This window comes from Tetrao urogallus, assembly GCF_951394365.1.
Source record: "Tetrao urogallus genome assembly, chromosome: 5".
Lineage (NCBI taxonomy): Eukaryota > Metazoa > Chordata > Aves > Galliformes > Phasianidae > Tetrao > Tetrao urogallus.
Genome location: NC_136818.1, coordinates 18017754 through 18036326, shown reverse-complemented (window position 1 = coordinate 18036326; position 18573 = coordinate 18017754). Strand labels below are relative to the sequence as shown.

General features: G+C 40.7%; 2 protein-coding genes across 2 annotated transcripts; one reads left to right on the top strand and one right to left on the bottom strand.

The window, feature by feature from the left end:
* Positions 1 to 228: 228 nt before the first annotated feature.
* Positions 229 to 6289, bottom strand: TRMT13 (tRNA methyltransferase 13 homolog; the record flags this gene model as incomplete). The annotated part of the gene is made up of 11 exons (XM_079535830.1): positions 229 to 406; positions 720 to 1137; positions 2083 to 2157; positions 3052 to 3124; positions 3424 to 3591; positions 4088 to 4194; positions 4662 to 4731; positions 4845 to 4907; positions 5676 to 5742; positions 5839 to 5885; positions 6137 to 6289. 11 exons carry the CDS (start codon positions 6287 to 6289, stop codon positions 229 to 231), a joined length of 1419 nt encoding a protein of 472 aa, XP_079391956.1.
* A 56-nt stretch (positions 6290 to 6345) lies between these two features.
* Positions 6346 to 17466, top strand: SASS6 (SAS-6 centriolar assembly protein; the record flags this gene model as incomplete). The annotated part of the gene is made up of 17 exons (XM_079536123.1): positions 6346 to 6446; positions 7478 to 7538; positions 9219 to 9310; positions 10314 to 10418; positions 11228 to 11399; positions 12295 to 12372; positions 12977 to 13096; positions 13188 to 13379; positions 13576 to 13770; positions 14131 to 14220; positions 14297 to 14476; positions 15089 to 15170; positions 15344 to 15453; positions 16263 to 16385; positions 16665 to 16756; positions 17192 to 17283; positions 17384 to 17466. The coding sequence occupies exons 1-17, from the start codon at positions 6379 to 6381 to the stop codon at positions 17464 to 17466; spliced, it is 1935 nt and encodes a 644-aa protein (XP_079392249.1). The 5' UTR covers positions 6346 to 6378.
* Between the last annotated feature and the right edge of the window lie 1107 nt (positions 17467 to 18573).

Below are 18573 nucleotides of genomic sequence, written 5' to 3'. Positions count from 1 at the left end.
TCTTCCTAACAATACGGCTTGCAATTAGTTTCAAGTATTCTTAGGGATTTCATTTTTCTAGTAATGAGAACTGCTTTGCATATTTTTAATTTCCAGTCAAACTGGGAAATATAAAACCTTTTCTTGGGATAAAAGAGTAAAACTGGTTTTCTGTAAGCACCAAATCTACTTTTTATACAATCCAGATAGATTTTGTAGTTTTTCTGCCAGTTCCAAATCTGCATCTTGTCACGTCATTGTCTCTGGGACAGCTGTCAACAGGACATTCTCCAAGGACACAGAGGAATCTGTATAGTACTGTAGTGCAGCCTTGTATCCTCGATGTTGTAAATATCTGATCCGTCCGTGATCAATCACAAGTTTACAGAGGGAACCTATCTCCTTCCGCTCTTCAACAGTAAGGAGCCTAGTTTCACAGAGAGGGAAAAAAAAAAAAACCAACAGAATGTGTTAGGAGAATAATTTTGTTAATTAACATTAGCAGTTGAACTTAGAAAGACTACTAAAATCAGTATATTTTCACTTCAAATCAGGCAAGCGTATGTAAATATTTACGTTCATGAAAATTCTATTTATAAAGTAGAATGTTTCTATAGAATAAGTAATTCTATTGCTTCTGTAAAATGAGTTATTTCAGAGACCCAAACCAATGTCATGTTCCAATATCCATAATTCTGATTTTTGTAAGAGTTTTTATGCTAGAAAAAGAAATCACGTACCCTTGTAGAGCATCAGAACCAGTCCCTGTTTTACTGTATATTTGGTCATGCTCTTCTGTGTTGGTAGTGTGATCTTCACTTTCTTCATTTGTAGAGGCTTTGGTTATGGTTCCTCTCATGCCACAAGTGGCCCAGCTACTCATCCTTTGAAAATAATGAAATTCTACTGGTCCAAGTCCTACTGATCTAAAGAACTCTCTGCCTACATAATGTGTCCAGTCACATTTGTGATGGCAACACAGCGCAATAACAATTCCAGCTACAGGCTTAAAGTTTTCTTTGTTCCTTTCATTGTCATCATCATTTGAACTGTTAGAAGCTCCTTCTGCCTTATTCTTTGTACGTTTTGGTGCAGGCTCTTCATCTTCTTCATTACAGCAAGTTGCATAACTTTCTACCAAACATCTCAAAGCAAGATCTGAGAAAAAAAAAAAGAAAAAAAAAAGAGAAAGATACAGAAAATAAGAGCAATGAATGTACACCTTGCCTTTACTTACATAGGCTATATGGCTGCTGGGAACATGCTTCCCTCAAAGAACAAAAGTGCATCACAAGCCAAAAAGCAACAACTTTGAGGATAGCTAAAAATAAGCGGCATACTGTGAAAGGATGAAAACTTTATATGATAAATGAATATTATGAGTTCTGTACAGCTATTAAGTTCTTATTCTCTTCAGTCTTTCTTCTACCCCAATCAAGCTGAAATATTTTGATTACCAGACTGGCATACTTATCCTTCCTTAGAAAGCATGCAAATATTGCTCTAAAAGTTTCACATCCAGGACACACTCTCTTTAATAACTATGCTTCTTAATGTCCAAATGTTTATGCTTCTTAATAATACATATACTTCTTAAATGTTTAACTGTGTCATCTTTGCAACGATACCTACATAAGCTTTATACATGAGAGGTCTTTCTCAACTTAGTTAAGCATGTAACATTAGGAAAAGTGTAATGGTTTAAAATTATTAGGACAGAAAGAAAAGTTCTTATTGTTCGCTTGAGATATGCATTCAGACAGAGCCAATATACATTAAGAAAGAAAAATACGCTAGGGTAGAGATGATGGTGCAAAAAAGAACATACTCTCAACCACTGACAAATACATGACCCATGCCCCACACTATCCTTTGGTCTACTCCATAACAAACTAGAAAGGTTTTGCTTCTGTCTAAAGTAAAACTTGTCTACTATTATCCATTTTTCTGTTCTATTATAGCTAACATATTTATTATAGAATTTCTGTATTCACCAACAAGTAGTTACAGGGAGAGAAAAGCGTAACTATTTGGAAGATCATTCCCTTCGGGATGCAGGGCTTAATATCCTGTTGTCCTGTGGTTAACACATATCATGCATACCTGTGGCAGCACCACACAAATGTTTCCCAATTCCTACCACTGGTAGTTTTTTCTTCTCTAAAATAGGCACCTTATCTGAAAAATAAACAAAACGAAACGCACAATGACCTGTATTACGTTAGTTGGGCAAATACTTGTTCTGGATAATTTTATTTCAGCACATTTAACAAATAAATGTTTACCAGTACTAAAAATGCAGTGGTTTGTACATAGAGTTATAAGCTACTAAAAAGATACTATTTTTAAATGAAAAGCAGCAGATTCTGTGTCTGAGAAGCATATGGTTAGGTTATTCTTTAACATCTCAGCCCTGGCAAAAAGCAAAGAATATATTTTAATGCTGTTAGGAAGCAACACTATTTTCTTCCCAAGCAGCAATAAGCAAGCAGCAGTAAAATGAATACCAGAGAACTCTGGAATTATCTGTGGCTGAGAGATTAGCTCCAGAGAAAAGGTTATTTAAATACTTTGCCTTTTATTAAAATGCAGGATTGGAAATGCAGGATTTTGCATTTAAGCTAAGATAAATTTATCCATTTAACTACTCCAGTCTTCCCATACTAACTATGAAGTGCGAGCATGACATCAGTGCAGCTCCTGAAGAGAGCTGTTCCTACATACTGCATAGTAGTGATTTGAGTATTGTGCAGTGATACACGCAACTACACAACTTATTTCTTTCTGCACACGTAAAACTAAGGTGTATAAACATGCAACTTCTAAAAAACAACAGCGTATTTCTTATTTTGGTGTTTTCCACCTATAATTCTAAAAAGCAGAAAATTTCAGGTTCTCGCTTAATAATTAAAATTGTTACTTTTTATATATATGCACTGTTGATGTGTCCAAGCAACCACTGAGAACCTGATACACATAAGCACGCTGCATACTAACTGACTCGATATCCAGTATTCACTTCTAAAATAAAGCCTCTATTTCAGAGGTATAAAGGTCAAAGAAATAACTTACTTAAACATAAATGCTGAATATCAACTTGAAGCCTTTCAAATATAGAATCTCTCTTTTTATGTTTTCCATCCACCTGTGTAAATAAAACAGGATAATTAAATAGGGCTGTCTGCTAATAATTACAGCTTTGCTGCAGCTCTTAGTGACCAGCTTTAGTAACTTTTGAAGTTAATTTCCAACATTAAGACAGCAAGAATTTTTTCTAATAAGTGTACTATTGGCAAAGTATGGAACGCACACAATCACACTTGTAGAACTTGAAATGTTTTAAAGACTTCATGTTATTTTGAAAGATGCAAAGCAAATGTTAACAGCTTTGATGACAACTGTTTAAAAATTATACTCTGCTAATGTGACAATATCCTCTTTTACCTTGAATCTGGTAGTTGCCCTTTCTACAAGCAAAAATTGAATATTTTCAGTATCTTGTAAGGCAATATCAACCCAGTGAGACAGCTTTCCTCGCCCAGCTCCAAACTCAACGAAACATCTTCCTGGACCAAGCAAATGTAATTTTTCCATGTTACCTAAAATAGAAGCCTACAAATATCAAAAGATTATTTATGAGCCATGCAAATATATGATGATGCCTGATTAAAAAAAAATCATTATTCCACCAAACTGCAGAAAACTTTTTCAAGTCCTCTTTCCTGAACAGATTAGGAAAGAGATCCTGTATGCACACAGGAAAAGAATTATAATTTCTGGCTAATGAGCATTACCCTGCCACAGAACTCCACTCAGTAACTCCAATTTATCTTAAGTCAATATAAAAATGTATAAATGAAAGCTCAGAAGAACTGCACATTCTACTTCAGTAGCCCAGTTAGCCATTACTAACACCTAGCAAAACAGCTGTTCTTTTATATATATGTGCTAGTATTTGAAAAGGTTTATATACATATATATACTAGTATTTGAAAAGCACAGAATTATAAAGCATCAGATTTACTCTGTATAAAGTATCTAACACTGTGCACATGCAGCCATTAGAACGGTTACACCTTTCTAGAGACATCCATAGCAGTAGCCATACCTGTTGTTTCAAGTGTTTGAAAGCAGAGTCCCCGTTCTTTGGGTCATTTAAGGCTCCCTCTAAAGCCTGGTGAGAGAGTACTTGTTCTTTAAGGTCAGGTTCCAGACCTGCACACAAAGGCGGAATTTTTCAGTATAAGTTTGAAGTGTTTCTGGTTTTGCAACACGTATGTTTCAAAACTCATGTTCAAGGTATGTTGCCACTCATATTCAGATACAAGCTCAAATTATGGCAGGAACAAAATAGCCATTTGGGAGCCTATCACTGTAACTTTGTAACAGAAATATATATTTTTTTATCTGTAGTGGTTTTTGAGCGGAAAACAACAACAACAACAAAAAGCACAGAAGGAAGTGAAAGCAGCTATATGGACAAAAGATCAAAGTTCTATCTTTGCTTCAACCTAGTTTATTCCGCTGAGTAAAATGTAGATATTAGAGGATTGCCTACATCTTAATGACTTCAGATTTGTCCAGTATCAAGTTCATCTCATCTTTTCATAAATATTTAACAGCAAAAATAACAAGGAGACATTTATTCAAAATGTATTATTTTTAGTATTAGGTGAGCTCACCATTACTTGCTTTTTTCAACTTGATAATTAAGTTCTCAAGCTCTTCTTTGGATAGGGAAGAGAGAGTTACCTTTAAGGAAAAAACACAAAGGCAGGAATTTTTTTTTGCCAGTTTTTTAGTCATACCATAAATGGCAGTATGCTATGTAGGGCAAAAGCTTTAGAACAAATGAATGTACTCACTTGATTTGCTGGTATTTCTGCTACTTCTTTTACACCTGCATTAATATCTTGAACAAAGTAGACCTTTAAAAAGCAAAGAAAACCAATCTGATTCTATTTATTACTCTGAAGCAAAAACTTAATTTCTTCAGTGCTTTCATCATACCGTACACAGCAACAGGAATCCACTGCAAAAGAAGGGATTCCAAAGGAAAAAAAACCTATTTTCCTGAAGTCTAATCCTGAGTCCCCAGCAGAAGTTACTGTTCTAGCACATTTTTACAAGATTAAACATGTTAATAAGAACTAAGCTGTTAATGCTTTCTAGGCTGGTCACAGTGACCACAGCTTTACAACTGCAGCAGTTATTATGTTGTTTTGGAACAGCTGCTGAAACATGCATCCTATCCTATTCATTCTTTTAGCACTGCCTGCATCTGTCAGCCAAGCTTTCCATGACACTGCTAATCTGCACAAAGCTGGCAGGGCTGGGTTAGGAGAGCGCCAGAGGCAAGGAAACAACTACAGCTCCCTTTTAGTTTTGTTTTTCCAAGGCAAAATGAGAGCTGTGCCACTGCGAGAGACCACTCAGAGAACATTTTTTTGTGAAAAAATCCATTCCACGTTTTCATTTATAACTAAGAGAATCAAAAGTTATGCCAGACTACAGTAGAAGGGGATACAGCAGACAGGGAGCAGAAGCAAATTCCATTTCAGATCAACAAGTGTTCTCCTGCCATGCTGTGCTGACCGCAGCGCCTGCAACCGCTGGGCCTTCCCTTCCCTATGGCACTGCAGGGGCTGCTGCACAAGGCTGTCATGGGCAGGGCAGCACAACTGACAGACACTCACCGGCTTTGGCTTCTCTCTGGAATTACATTTTTTTAAATGTTTTTGTAGTTGGTCTTCATACACGGTACTGAAATCCAAAGAGAAAGGAAAAGCAAGTCACACCAGTTGTAGTGAGATCTCTGATGTTTAAAAAAATATATATATATATTCTGCATATACTTACTGTTTCGGATCAAGAGGGCACGGAATTCTTTTCCTGTCATTTTCTTTCTGGTTAAGAAAGTTTTAAACAACAGGTCAGCGTGCATTCAGTGCTCCTGTCGTACAGAAGCTGTTGAGGAACATCTGAGAATCACAAACCATCTATTCAGGGGGGTCTGGAGAAACGGCCGGAACCGAACGCTCCAGCAGATCCCAAACCCGTAACTGACGGCGACGCCGCCGCAGGCCCGAGCCGGCGGTCCGTCCGTGCGGGACCCGGGTGCCCGGGCTGCCCCTCCCCTCGCCCCGGCACGCGGTACCTCCTGCTGCCCGTGCTCCCCGCAAAAGCGTCTCCCGGGCGCCGGGACCATCTTGCAGAAGCGCCTCTTTCTCTGCACGAAGAAGGCGCACCGCCCCGGCAGCGGGCCAGCCCCGGAGCCCGAGCCGCCGCCGGCCGCCTCCCGCTCCGCCATTTCCTTCCCGCCGCACCCCGCGCGCGTTGCCGGGCGCCATCTCGAGGCCCCTCCTCTGCGGGAGCCGAGCGCCAAACTCAAAGCGCAAGATGGCGGCGGAGCTCCTGTTCAACGGCGAGGTGTGCGTGCAGGCGCGGGGCCAGGGCTGCGAGGAGAGGTGAGCGGCGGGCCAGGGGTAGCCGGGCGTCGTCTGCTCGCTGCGGGGAGGTTCTCGTGTCCCTTCTGGAGGAGTTCTCTTTTCGCTCCTCGCTCTGTGTCGTGTCCTAGGGATCGTGGGCCGCGGTCCTGCCGCGAGGCCGCCGATGGGGCCGATGAAGGGAAGGACTCGTCGGGAGCGGGCCTGGAGGCGTTCCGCGGCGTTGGAGCGGCTCTTACGGGCCTCTTAGAGAGACCGGAGCGGCAGCGGGTTGGGGGCGGAGGAGTAACGGCCTGAGGGGCGGCGGGGCCGCGTGGGTTGCGGCCCGAGCCCGGAGCCGTGGGCCTGCCGCCGGGCGGCGTTCAGCGCGTCACCAAGGCGCCGCCGTTACCCCACGGCCGCCCGCCTTCTGCCGGCGCCGCTCCCGCCGCCTCCGGGAGCGTTTCGGCGCCCGGTGCTGCCCGCAGCGCTCGGACAAGGCCGGACACGACACCCCGTGGTCGGATCGCTTCTGCGCACCGCGGGCGGTTGTTCGGGGCTCCTCAGGGAGCGGCAGTCCGCGCGCGGCCGGATGCGCGGGTTACTTTGCGTGAAATGCGTTGAGACGTAGAGAATTTCCCTGCCGTGAGTCTTAGCCGCGACACGCTGTGCGTGCGGGATCGGAGCGGCTCCGGCCTGAAGCGCTGAGCTGCGGGAGCTGCGCGACGGCGAGGAATCGGGGCTTCAACGGCCGTGCTGCGCTTCTGCGAGCGGCGGTAAATGTAGGCAGGATTTTGCAGAATTGCCGGTTTTGGAAAAAAGGTTCAAAGCTTCTGCACTGCTGCTTGAAGTTTATGGGTAACGAGCAACAAAGCTGCAAACAAAACCGAAAAGCCCTGAGCTGACTGAGGAGCTGTGCTGGTAACTCCCGGGCAGCTCAGAGGCAGTCCTCAGTTCTTGACGTTTCTGCCAAAATGTCTGAATGCCTCCCGATTCCTGCAGCCTAGCTGTGTACTCGTCTTTTGAAGACCATTTCCTTGGTTTATTAACGAGTTGCACCTTTTTGTACGCAGGAGATTAAATGTTCGAGTGAATATTGAGCTGCTGTCAATTTCTAGCCCTGTTCATAAAAAGGTTTGTGGATTAGTTGTATTTGTGTTTTGCATTGTTTTATCTGTATCGCTTTATATGGTGGGACAAATAGGCAAAGGGAAAGCAGAATAAGATGTTGGTCTGTTTGTCGTTTGAGTTCTGTTCTTCAGAAACTGTAAGATTAGAAGCACGTGGGGACCTTTGGAGGAGCTTAAGGGCACGTCTGGCCCTGGCTCTTATTTTGGGGTGTAGGGCACCAGCAATCCTTGCAGAGACCTCTCCTTGACTAATGAGAATGACAACTGCTGTGTGGGTGCAGCATCTTGTTTTGTATCACTGTGTGTGCTGCTGTCCTTGAATGCTTGGAATTAATCCAGTGGGGCAGGAAAGAAATAATAAATAATAATTAACACAGTCTTAGGAAGTCAGCAATAAGATTACTCTTGAGGATTATAAAATCTGTTTTATGTCTGATTTGTCACTTCAACTGTATTTCTACCTATCAGGATGTTTACGAGCGGTCATTAGTTGATGGTAGAGTTAATGAAGGCTGGTGTGTGAGTGCAGCAATTTATTGTTATTTGTTAAAGCTTTTGCTAATTGCAGCAGTGGTAATGCTGTGAAGAAACTGTTCAGCTAAGAGCTCTGTGCCGTGTCTCAGCTTGTACGAGCAGGAGCCTTGACAGCCTCTTGCACACAGCAACACTAAGAGATAATGCCCTGTGCTCGGATCAGTTCTTGGCACGTGAAGCCAAGCAGAGTTCTTATCCTTCCCAGCAGCCTGTCCAAATGGTTGTGTGCCATCAGCAGTTCTAGCTGCCAGCTCACCTGTAATTGCTGAGTTTGTTTTTAAAGTTCCAAGAGCTCTGTTATTGTTAGCAGTACCGGAATTACTGAAATGTATTTCTGTTCTGTGTGTGAGTGATGGTCACAGTGCAGCTCCGTTGGAGGAGCTGGTCAGTTTTCTGTTTGTTTGACTTTCTCTCTGTTGGGGCGTATTAAATTCTTCACGTAGGTTTGAGCACCTGGCAGGTACTGGTTGTACCTGGTGTTTTTTATGGCCCCAGCTTTGTAATGAAAGGCTAATGTTGACAGAGAAGGCAGCTCTTCCAAAATGCTGTGTAGATTTCCAGTGAACAGATGAGTTCATTTTTAAAAGTTAAGCAGCATAATGCTGCAGTGTTCCCCATGAGTGCGCCAGATTCTAGTGGTACCAATTTTGTTTGCTTTGCTAAGCTCTGTATTCAAACAGATGGGCTGCTCAGAAGGTGTTGTCTCTAATTGCTAGGAGCAGTGTGAGCTAACAAGCTGGCAGTTATGGGAGTGATTGTGTTTGTGATCAACTGCTCGCTCACAAATGGGATCTGCACACTCATTAATGACGGGAGGAAAAACTGCAAATAATTTGCAAATAATTTTCTTTACGTAAAATAAGAAGACACGTAGGATTTTGAAATATTGCTGCTGAAAGTTGAATGATTTTTGCGTTGTTTTTGTGAGAAGCAGTTTTCCTGAGTTGTTTCCTGCTTTTTCCCCACAGTATTATTTGAAATGGAGATCATGTTAAATGTTGATGCTTTCTCCTAAATTAGTTGTCACAATTCTTATCTTACTTTTGGTTAAAAAGTAATAGTAAGCAGGCTGTGTGCAATACTGCTTTACAATATTTGAACAGACGGAGTGGTGTGTGGAGTTTGACATCGTATTTCACTCTCTTTTCAGGATTTGGCTGTGAGACTGACTGATGATGCTGATCCTTTTTTCCTTTATAACCTTGTCATATCTGAGGAAGATTTTCAAAGGCAGGTGAAGTTGTAATGTTTGTGAGTGCTTAAAAATGGTCATAAAGAATGAAATAAAGCTTTCAGCATGTAAAGATTTGTCTTAGAATTTGATTTCTAGCATTTCTCACTTGTGGATTGCTGCCTGTATTTTGGCAGTGCTGCTCTCTCCTGCTTGTGGAACAGCACAGTGCAGGGCAGTGAGCGGCTCAGCGTGGTGCGGATGTGTCAGAACCGGACACGCAGCTCCCTGCGCGGCTGCGGAGCCGTGGCCCATCTCGCTCCCTGCCTCTTCTGTGTACCCAGCTGCTGCTTAGAGATTGTTATGTTTGTGTGCTCTCTGAAGAACATATTCCAAGGGGAAAGTATGCTTGCATAAACACAGATGTACAGACTTGAGGCCTTGTCTTCTGGATCTATTTATTTATTTATTAATTTATTTGCATTCTAGTTGGGCACCACATGCAAACAGTTGAGGTCCTTTTTCCTTTATAAAAATAGCACACCATATATGCATGTGATCAGTGTGAGGCTCCAAGTAAAAGTTGTTTTTATAGACACATGAGCAGAATTCATCATATCATTATTCAGTTGTTTCACAAGGTACGGCTTCTGCATGCACTCTTGCAAGTCTTTGAGTTCATTGCATCTGTGGTGAAGGTGCACAATTAAGCGGGCAAGTGGGCAGGTGGTGTCTGTAGCAGCTGAGCATCCCCTCATCTGGGAAGCATTGTCCTTTGGTGCCCTGTGTGCCCCTGTGCTTAAGGAGGACGTGCAGCTGAAGGAACACTTGTTATAACTTTCCTCTGTGCAGCGCATTTGCAAGAATTCTTGAAGCTAAAAATATCTTGGATAATAATGAGCAGAGGATGGGATTGCACTTCTTCAGTGATCAGGATTGAAAATAACACGTCAGACATTTATGACATGATCAGAATTGGTTCAATCTACTTGTGTAAACAAAATATTCTATTTTTAGGAAAGAAATTACATTTGGATATATTGCTAATATTTTTTCCCTAATCCGTTTATGTAGTTTAAAATCCCAGCAAGGTCTCTTGGTGGATTTCTCTGCTTTCCCACAGAAGTTTATAGATCTGCTTCAACAATGCATTCAAGAACAGAACAAAGATATCCCCAGGTGGGTAATAAGAGTACCATATTACTCTGTGCACGTGTTTTGAGTTTATCATATTTGTCAGTGGAACAGGGATATAATGTAACCTTTCCCTGAAGCATCAGTTGGTTGGGTGCTGCTGACAGAGCCTGAATGTTAAGAAGTCTCAGCAGTGGTGTTGCTGCCTGATGATCACCTCCTTAGCAGACGTGCAGGGACGCAGCACTGGTGTGCTGGGAAGTGTTGGACAGTAATGGACAGGAGTACAAACAGATTGTTCTCTTTCGCAGGGGAGCAGAGTAACAAGGCATTCTGACAAGAACTTTCTCTTGCTTTCATTTCAGTGTTCAGATATAAAAAGGGAGGGGGCAGACCTGAGGTGCACTCCTGTGTGTAGTGGGCTTTGTGTATGTGGTTTGGCGTGCGGGTGCTGAGGAAGTGCAGTGCAGCACACGTGGCTCCAGTAGTTACAGCAGCTCCTGCAGTGCTGTGCAGTGTGAACTTAACTGGCTGATAGGATACCTGAAAGTGAGGGGCCTGTTTTCCTTTGGGAAAGGCCTGATCTGGTTTGGGAGAGAGTGTAAGAGGGGCTTCTGAAAGTTTTCAGAAGCTCAATACTCTTTTTTTTTTTTTTTTTCCATCTCTTGATAAAATATACAAGCATTCCAGTTGGTAATTATTTATAGGAATTAAATGTCTTTGTCCTTTTCAAAACAAACACAACAGCCTTTTATTGTATGTATAACAATGTATTTTATTTGAAAACAGCTTGTAGTATCTACAGCTTCAGTAACAAAAATGTTACATGTTGGGTTATTTTTGTTTTCCCCCAGGTTTTTGCTGCAGTTAGTTTCTTCAGCATCTGTTCTAGATCACACACCTGTCTCTTTAAATGTAGTGGAGACCAACCCTTTCAAACATCTTACCCACCTCTCGCTAAAATTCCTACCAGGAAATGATGCAGAAATAAAGAAATTTTTAGCCAGCTGCTTGAAGTGCCTGAAGGTAAAGTGAAGATTGCCGTGGCTGCAACAAGGCCTTGATGCTATGTGTACATAGGAATGGTTTTTCATATTTTTTTCAGTCTTATTACTTCAAAAGTATGCACAGAACTGTGTAGTTCGGTTTGTTTTTTTTTTAACTCAGTTCATGTATGTCACTGCATGCACTTATTTGGCTGCCTGTTATCAAATTAAATTGTTCATTTCACTCTAGCAATGAAAATCTTACATATGCACTCAACCAAGTGCTGTAAGTTAAACTGGCAGAAAATCAGGTGTTTTACAGACATGTGTGCTGTTCAGCTGTTGAATGCTTCATCATCTTGTGCTGATTGTCAGATCAACGGCCGAAGTGCCACCCTGTGAGCTTTCTGCCTCTTCGCAGCTGAGTGTAGGAAATCACAGGTGTGTGCGCGTCATTCTGAGGCTCCATGGACTTCAGAGGGCTACTGGCTCTGAGCAGCAACTCACAGTGTTGGTGCAGCTGACAGCGTGCTACGTCTGAACACAAAATCAGTGATCTCCTACTGTAACTGTCGTCTTTCGTAGCCTGGTTCACTGCGCTGTGATGTTGATAGCCACCTAACAAGCCATCTTAACCAATTACATTCTCAGTATTTCACTTATCTATTACTAATAGAACTGCTTTGTAAACAAGTCTTTATAAGATTCTGTTCCCTTATAGAGGGATTGAAAGCATAATGCAGGATATTTTCCTTGCCTTTTTCTCTTGAATGTACATCTTATGGCTAATTCAGTACAAAGTTTGTTTCATAAGATGCTTTTTCCACAAATACTGTGTCTAAGCAGCTACATACCCACTGTGTGATGATAAAGTGGAAGCTGAATACTGATATTTTGGCATCTAAGATTTAGTCTTGATATCGATTTTTACATAGGAGGACAAAATGACATTGGAAGAAAAGCTTAGGAAAACTGAAGAGGATTCTACCAGACAACTGAGCTACACTCAACAGGTAATGTACATTTTAACTGTCTGTGTATTCCGTGAATGGGTGGAAATCCTTAGATTTGCAAAAATTGTGAAACATAACTAAATCAGAAGGCTTGCAGAATATGCTGCTCTGCTTTTTGATTTGTTTTTTCATAGTCAGCTCAGTGGTGGTTTCGCATTTATGCTTTGAAAGGATGATGATAGCTGTGGGTCAGACTGCACAAGTACAAAGGTGGCTTTTTGACCAACGTGACACAGGAAAAAAATTCCATTAAAACTCCTATCGTGGAGATTTTTTGTGTAATGAAATACTTACCTCATCTTTACAGTTTCTGTGCAACTGGGGCTACTAGATGGCTGAATTGGAAGGGAGAATTACAAATTGAAGAGGAAAAGAGAATTCTGATGACCTTGGGGTTTTTTCTCCCTCCCTACGAGAGCAGTTTGTTTAAAACTTCTACAAGATACAGCGCTAGGAACAGCAGCAGATTGTTTTATCGCTCCTAAGTTGGAAGAAAATAGAACTGGAAATGAAGGTTACTGTAATGAAAATGAAATGAAAGGCTGCATTCTTAAAATCTATGACACTTTTTCTAAAATTCTGAATGGTTGTTGAACTTGAACAGAGCTTGTCAGAGAAGAGCCGAGAACTGGACAAACTGAAAAATGAGTGGACATCTTACACTGCTGCTCTGACAAGCAAACACACACAAGAGCTGACAGCTGAGAAGGAAAGAGCTCTCCAGGTATGACAGTGGAAAAGAATTCACAGTATGCTGATGTGAGCAGTTTCTCAGCTTAATCTTCAGTTTCACTGAATGACCGTTCTCATTCTAGGCACAAACTCAGTACCAACAACAGCACGAACAACAGAAAAAGGAATTGGAAAGTTTGCACCAGAGGAGTATTCAACAATTGCAGAACAGACTCTCGGAACTTGAGGTCATCAATAAAGATCTAACAGAAAGGAGATACAAAGGAGACTCTGCGGTCAGAGAACTGAAAGCAAAGCTCTCTGGAGTTGAAGATGTATGGCTTATTAATTTCCCTCACCAAGATGATGATTTTGAGAGCAGTGAGGCTGCCTGCCTCTGCTTGGAATAGAAAATATTGTGACTTTTTTCTACTTTATGCTAACTATAATTTATAGATATCTTTTTAGATCTGCTTTCGGCTTATTTTTTTTTTCCGAAGAATGTTAACCAATTCCTTCCCAACGTTCTAGGAATGTCAAAGAGCCAAGCAGGAGGTGGTGTCACTGCGTCGAGAGAACAGCACTCTGGATGCTGAATGTCACGAAAAGGAGAAACTCATTAACCAGCTACAGACCCGGGTTGCTGTTCTGGAGCAAGAGATCAAAGACAAAGATCAACTGGTTATTAGAACAAAAGAAGTGCTGGATGCAACACAAGAACAAAAGGTTCGAGTTTCAGAATCGTTATTTCTAAAGCTCTGTAGAACCTTGTTAACTGAGGTCTCTCAAGGTTTCTGGATAACCAGACTACTGGTGCAGCAAGGAAGCTTACAAATGTTGTTAAAGATGCTGAATTATGGCATCCAAAGTCTACTGGATTCAGTTTGATGAAGGCGGCTCCTGTTGCAATATTTTGTGGTACTGCTTGTAAAAGTGGGTGAATTGAGAGACCTCTGTAATTTAACTAAAAATCATGGACTGATTGTAAAAGAGTTGCTGAGGTTCTACTTACAGTTCTAAGTGGTGTATATTCCATAATCCATATGGAATTTATATCGTTACAAAACATTTATAATTCTTTTGTAGGCGATACTGGAGGAGAATACAGACAAAAAACGAAGTCATATTGAAAAGCTTGAGACAACAATTAAGTCACTGTCAGCTGAACTTCTTAAGGTTTGTTGGAACTGCCATTCATTTGCTTTGTCTTGCGCTTTCAGGAATTACTTTGAAAATACTCTTTTTTTTGTAGGCTAATGAAATTATCAAGAAGTTGCAAGGAGATTTGAAAACCCTAATGAGTAAATTAAAATTGAAAAATACAGTAACAATTCAACAAGAGAAACTATTAGCAGAAAAAGAAGAGAGACTTCAGAAAGAACAGAGAGAACTGCAGGAGGCTGGACAATCTCTTCGAATGAAAGAGGAGGAGGTACTGCGATGGGTTAACCTGCATCCTGCACGTGTTACTGTATGTAGGGCAGTTAGTCGGTGTGTTTAAAACCCTTACAATATTTGTTAACAGCAATGAGGTCTTAATTTTTTTTTTTACATAAGAATTTACTCTTATGCACTTAATGTTTAAGTGCATAATCAACATTTCATTTTTTTCATGTTAAACTGACTTGCGAGAGAGATTCATCCACATGCAAGAAAATTAAAATCCTGTTGTTGGGGGTACAAAGCAACGTATCAAATGGACTGATAGGCTTCAGAAGGTATATTCATGGGAAAAGTTTGTGATGGAGGCCAGAACAGTAACAGAGTGAATTTCTCCCCTGCTTAGGGCCCATTCCTTATTTAAACATGGCAAAATGAAGGTCAGAAAGGTTTCCGGTTGCAGTCTTGTCCTAAGTCCAGCTACAAACAGTTTATTTCAGAAGAGCTATCATACTGATTCTGCATAAAATTGAGTTCTAACTTCTTTAAGTAACTCTAGAACTTCTCTGATCCTTCACTTCTTATTTATATGATAATTTTTCTTGAGTTTTTAATGAGTGCTACACTTATTGATGGTTTTATAATTAGCATGGTGATATTGCAGGTTTGCAAGTTACAAGAACAGCTGGAAACTACAATACAGAAACTGGAAGAAAGTAAGCAGTTATTGAAAACCAATGAAAACGGTATGTTGATAGTATTTTAATCTGTAAAATGATATGATGATTAAGCTGCTACTGACAAGTAATGGAAGGCGACTTTACTGAGATGTCTGCTTGCTTTGTTGCGAACAGTCGCACTTCCCTCACACTGTTGCTTTTCTGTGAGGAAGGGCTTGACCTTTTTTGCATCTCTTTAGTAATTACGTGGCTAAACAAACAGCTGAATGAAGTTCAGATGGTGAAGAAGATGGAGACTCCCAGCAGCACGCACGGTGGCATTAGGAGTGCCCTGTCACCTCACGGCATGGTAAGATACGAGTGCGGATAACACTCCTCATTTCTTCAAATGCATGGCCTAGAAAAAGCCTTTTTTCTTTTAATTCGGTATTGGCAGTTTGTTTTGCTGTTATGACATCAATGGTCCCTGGAGTGCTTGCGGAGGTGCTGGCCCTAGGGGTTATTTTTGAAGCTCTTACTTCTTAAAATTCATCTAGCAATGCTACAGCTAGCTTTGAGAATGTAAAGGTGGGATGAAAACAAAACAAACCCTCAGTGTTTGTGTTGTGCATGCTTTGAAATCCATACAAAAATCATTAGTGAATTTTAGGTTTGGATTATTTTGGATTTTGGATTGGATTATTAGGGAGATTTACAAATGTGAAAATACAAAATTAAAAAAAAAACACCTCTGACTATTTTTGTTAAGAACAAAGATAGCTTATTGCTTCCTGTACTGTTTTGTCCCTGTGTGTACAATGTCTGTCTGTTAGCAACTAATGAGTTTCTTAGTAATGGAAGGGTATATTCAAGCAAAGTCTGACTTACAGATACATGCCTTCTAATTGGTTAATATATTAAATATGACTTCTTTTAGCATAAGCTAAAATAGCAGCATAAGTTAAAATAGTAAATATATTACAAGTTTTAAAAAGCTACCGTTTTCCTTAAGAACAGACTCTTGGAAAAGGTTTGTTTTCCCTCTCATTAGAAAGAGTAACCTGGTTTAAGTGTTAACTTTGCCGATGTGGCTACTGTTCAGCAAATGCATTCCAGTCATTGTTCTTCTCCTTTACAGATATATTTTACTTCTCTTACTAATGCATTCTTTCTCCACAGCTTGACCGACCTTCCTTTCCCAGCTCAGGAATCACTCATCCCATTTCTCCCTTCTACACCTTCCAGAAGCTGGCAGAACCAGCGCGTAACAAAAACACCAGCCCCCACTGCCCAGTCCCAAAGGTAGGCATTTGGGCTTCTCTGACTGAGAATGTAACAGCTTAAAAGCATCAAAGCTGCTGCTTCTGAATCTTTCTCAGAATGCATTAATACTTACTGTATATCCCAGCCCTGCTTAATAGGGGAAAGTACGATTACTAGTCAGCATGCTTTTCTGTCCTGCAGTGCTGTTCAAGGTAAGGAGAACTGAATCCTCACAAAGCCTTCTCTGAATACCAGCTGCTGCTGCACCATCGTGTCTGGAGTAGCTCTATGTAACCTGCAATTCCTTTGTTTCTGCAGATCCAATTTAACTCACAGGTCTCAAAAATAGATCAGCATTCAGATGTTCAGGCAGTGACTGCAGCAACTGGCCATCCAGCAAATAAGGAAAAGTAAGTATCATCCATTACATTTCTAGCTGCTTTTTCCCTCTTTTATAGCGCCCTTTGTCTTGTGTGGGTATCTGGAATTGTAAAAACACTCCCAATACCAAGCTCTTTCTTTGAGCTGCTTTTTGTCACTCCCATGTTTATGAATTCGAGTTGTAGTCAACTTCCTGCTCACTAAGCTTGGTTCGTACACAACAAATGAAGACTTGCTTTACAGGAGGAGGTCCTGCATCAGTCTGTCCCTTCTGGTAACAAGCCTGTGGCTACCAGCTGATAGTCAGACCGCTAGCTGCAGATGGTTCTCATTTGCTCAGTCATAGTTAACAGCTGAATGATAAAGTTCATAAAAACTCTAGTTCTACTTCAGTTTTTTGTTGAATGAGCCTCTATCCACCATTGCTGCTCATTTGCTGTTAACTACGTTTTGTTTTATTTCAGTGGCAATAACTTGGGGCTGGAATCCAAGTATTTCAAGAAAAAAGAAGACAGCATTCCTTTACGAGGGCTTAGTCAAAACACACTTAACTCAGGTATGTTTGGAAATAGTTAAACAAGACCTTATTTGAGATACTTAGAACCATAACTATTGTTACCCTTTATGAACACTGTTGTGTTTCTGCTCTTCTGCAGAGTACTTGAAACCCTACTTACCCAAAGTCCAGCCATCGCCACCAGCCGCAGTGACAACAGCCTCAGCTTATTTTCCAGGATAGTAGCCAGGGATATTAAGAATTGTCTTTTAACTGTTTGGGGGATATGAAGATGTCCTACACTGACATTAGTAAAGGTATCAGGGTGAACTGACAGTTTTATCTGAATCCATTTTCTTTGAGAAAGACACCTTATCTGGATGCCTTTTCAGCTGATTCAGAAAAGACAGAGCTTTAAGCAGCCTCAACCTTAATGGTAACACCACTGCACTTCACTGAATTAAGTGCTGGATTTTTTCCTGGCCTGTAGTCTTCCAGAAAACCCAAGTAAGTGGCACTGGCTTTTTTTGCTATAGTATTTAACAAGTGTGACTCTAACCAAGTGTATTCTCTGGTATTCCCTGATAGGAAACATGATTCCTTACAAGCTTTCCTCTAGGTCTTTCACAGAAATGATGTTGCAGGTAGTTTTCCAGCACTTTCTGGACTATGTTTATTTTAATAACAGTCAAGCTTGTGAGTCAGCACAACCCCTTCCTCTCTAGCAGTTTTAATTTTGAAACCTTGCTAATTTGAATTGCATATAAATTTATAAATACTGCAATGGAAGATCCTAAATGATTTATACCTTCGGTGAAAACAGAGGTTTAAGGATCTCAGCCTGGGTTGCCCTAACTTCTTACCCGTCTGCCACTATTACATTTCTAACAACCAAGCATTAAATACTGTAAGCCACAGTATCTGAATAGATGAACTAAAGCTGTCTTGTATTTACTGATCCTACTTTACAAACGTAATACGGCACAGAAATCTACTTAAAATATTCTGACATTCAAATTGCAATGGACTAAACCTATTCAGCACATTCTACTATCCAGGTTCAAATGCTAGAATCGTGTAACTATATTTCATTCTTAAATATGGCAGGCAAGTACTTGGAACACCCAAAATACACTTTTATTGCAGAGCCTGTCTACATACTTCTGTTTTTAAAGATACTTCATACCTTCGATATTTAACTGCAGCTGAGGACTGTATATTTAAGTGGTTTGTTTTGCAGTGCAAAATGTGTACATTTGTTTACAATCAGCACCGTGTTTATTTGCATCCATTTGTTTTGAAATGTACAAGCTTCTCTAGAAATATTAAACGCTTATCAAAAACTTTAAA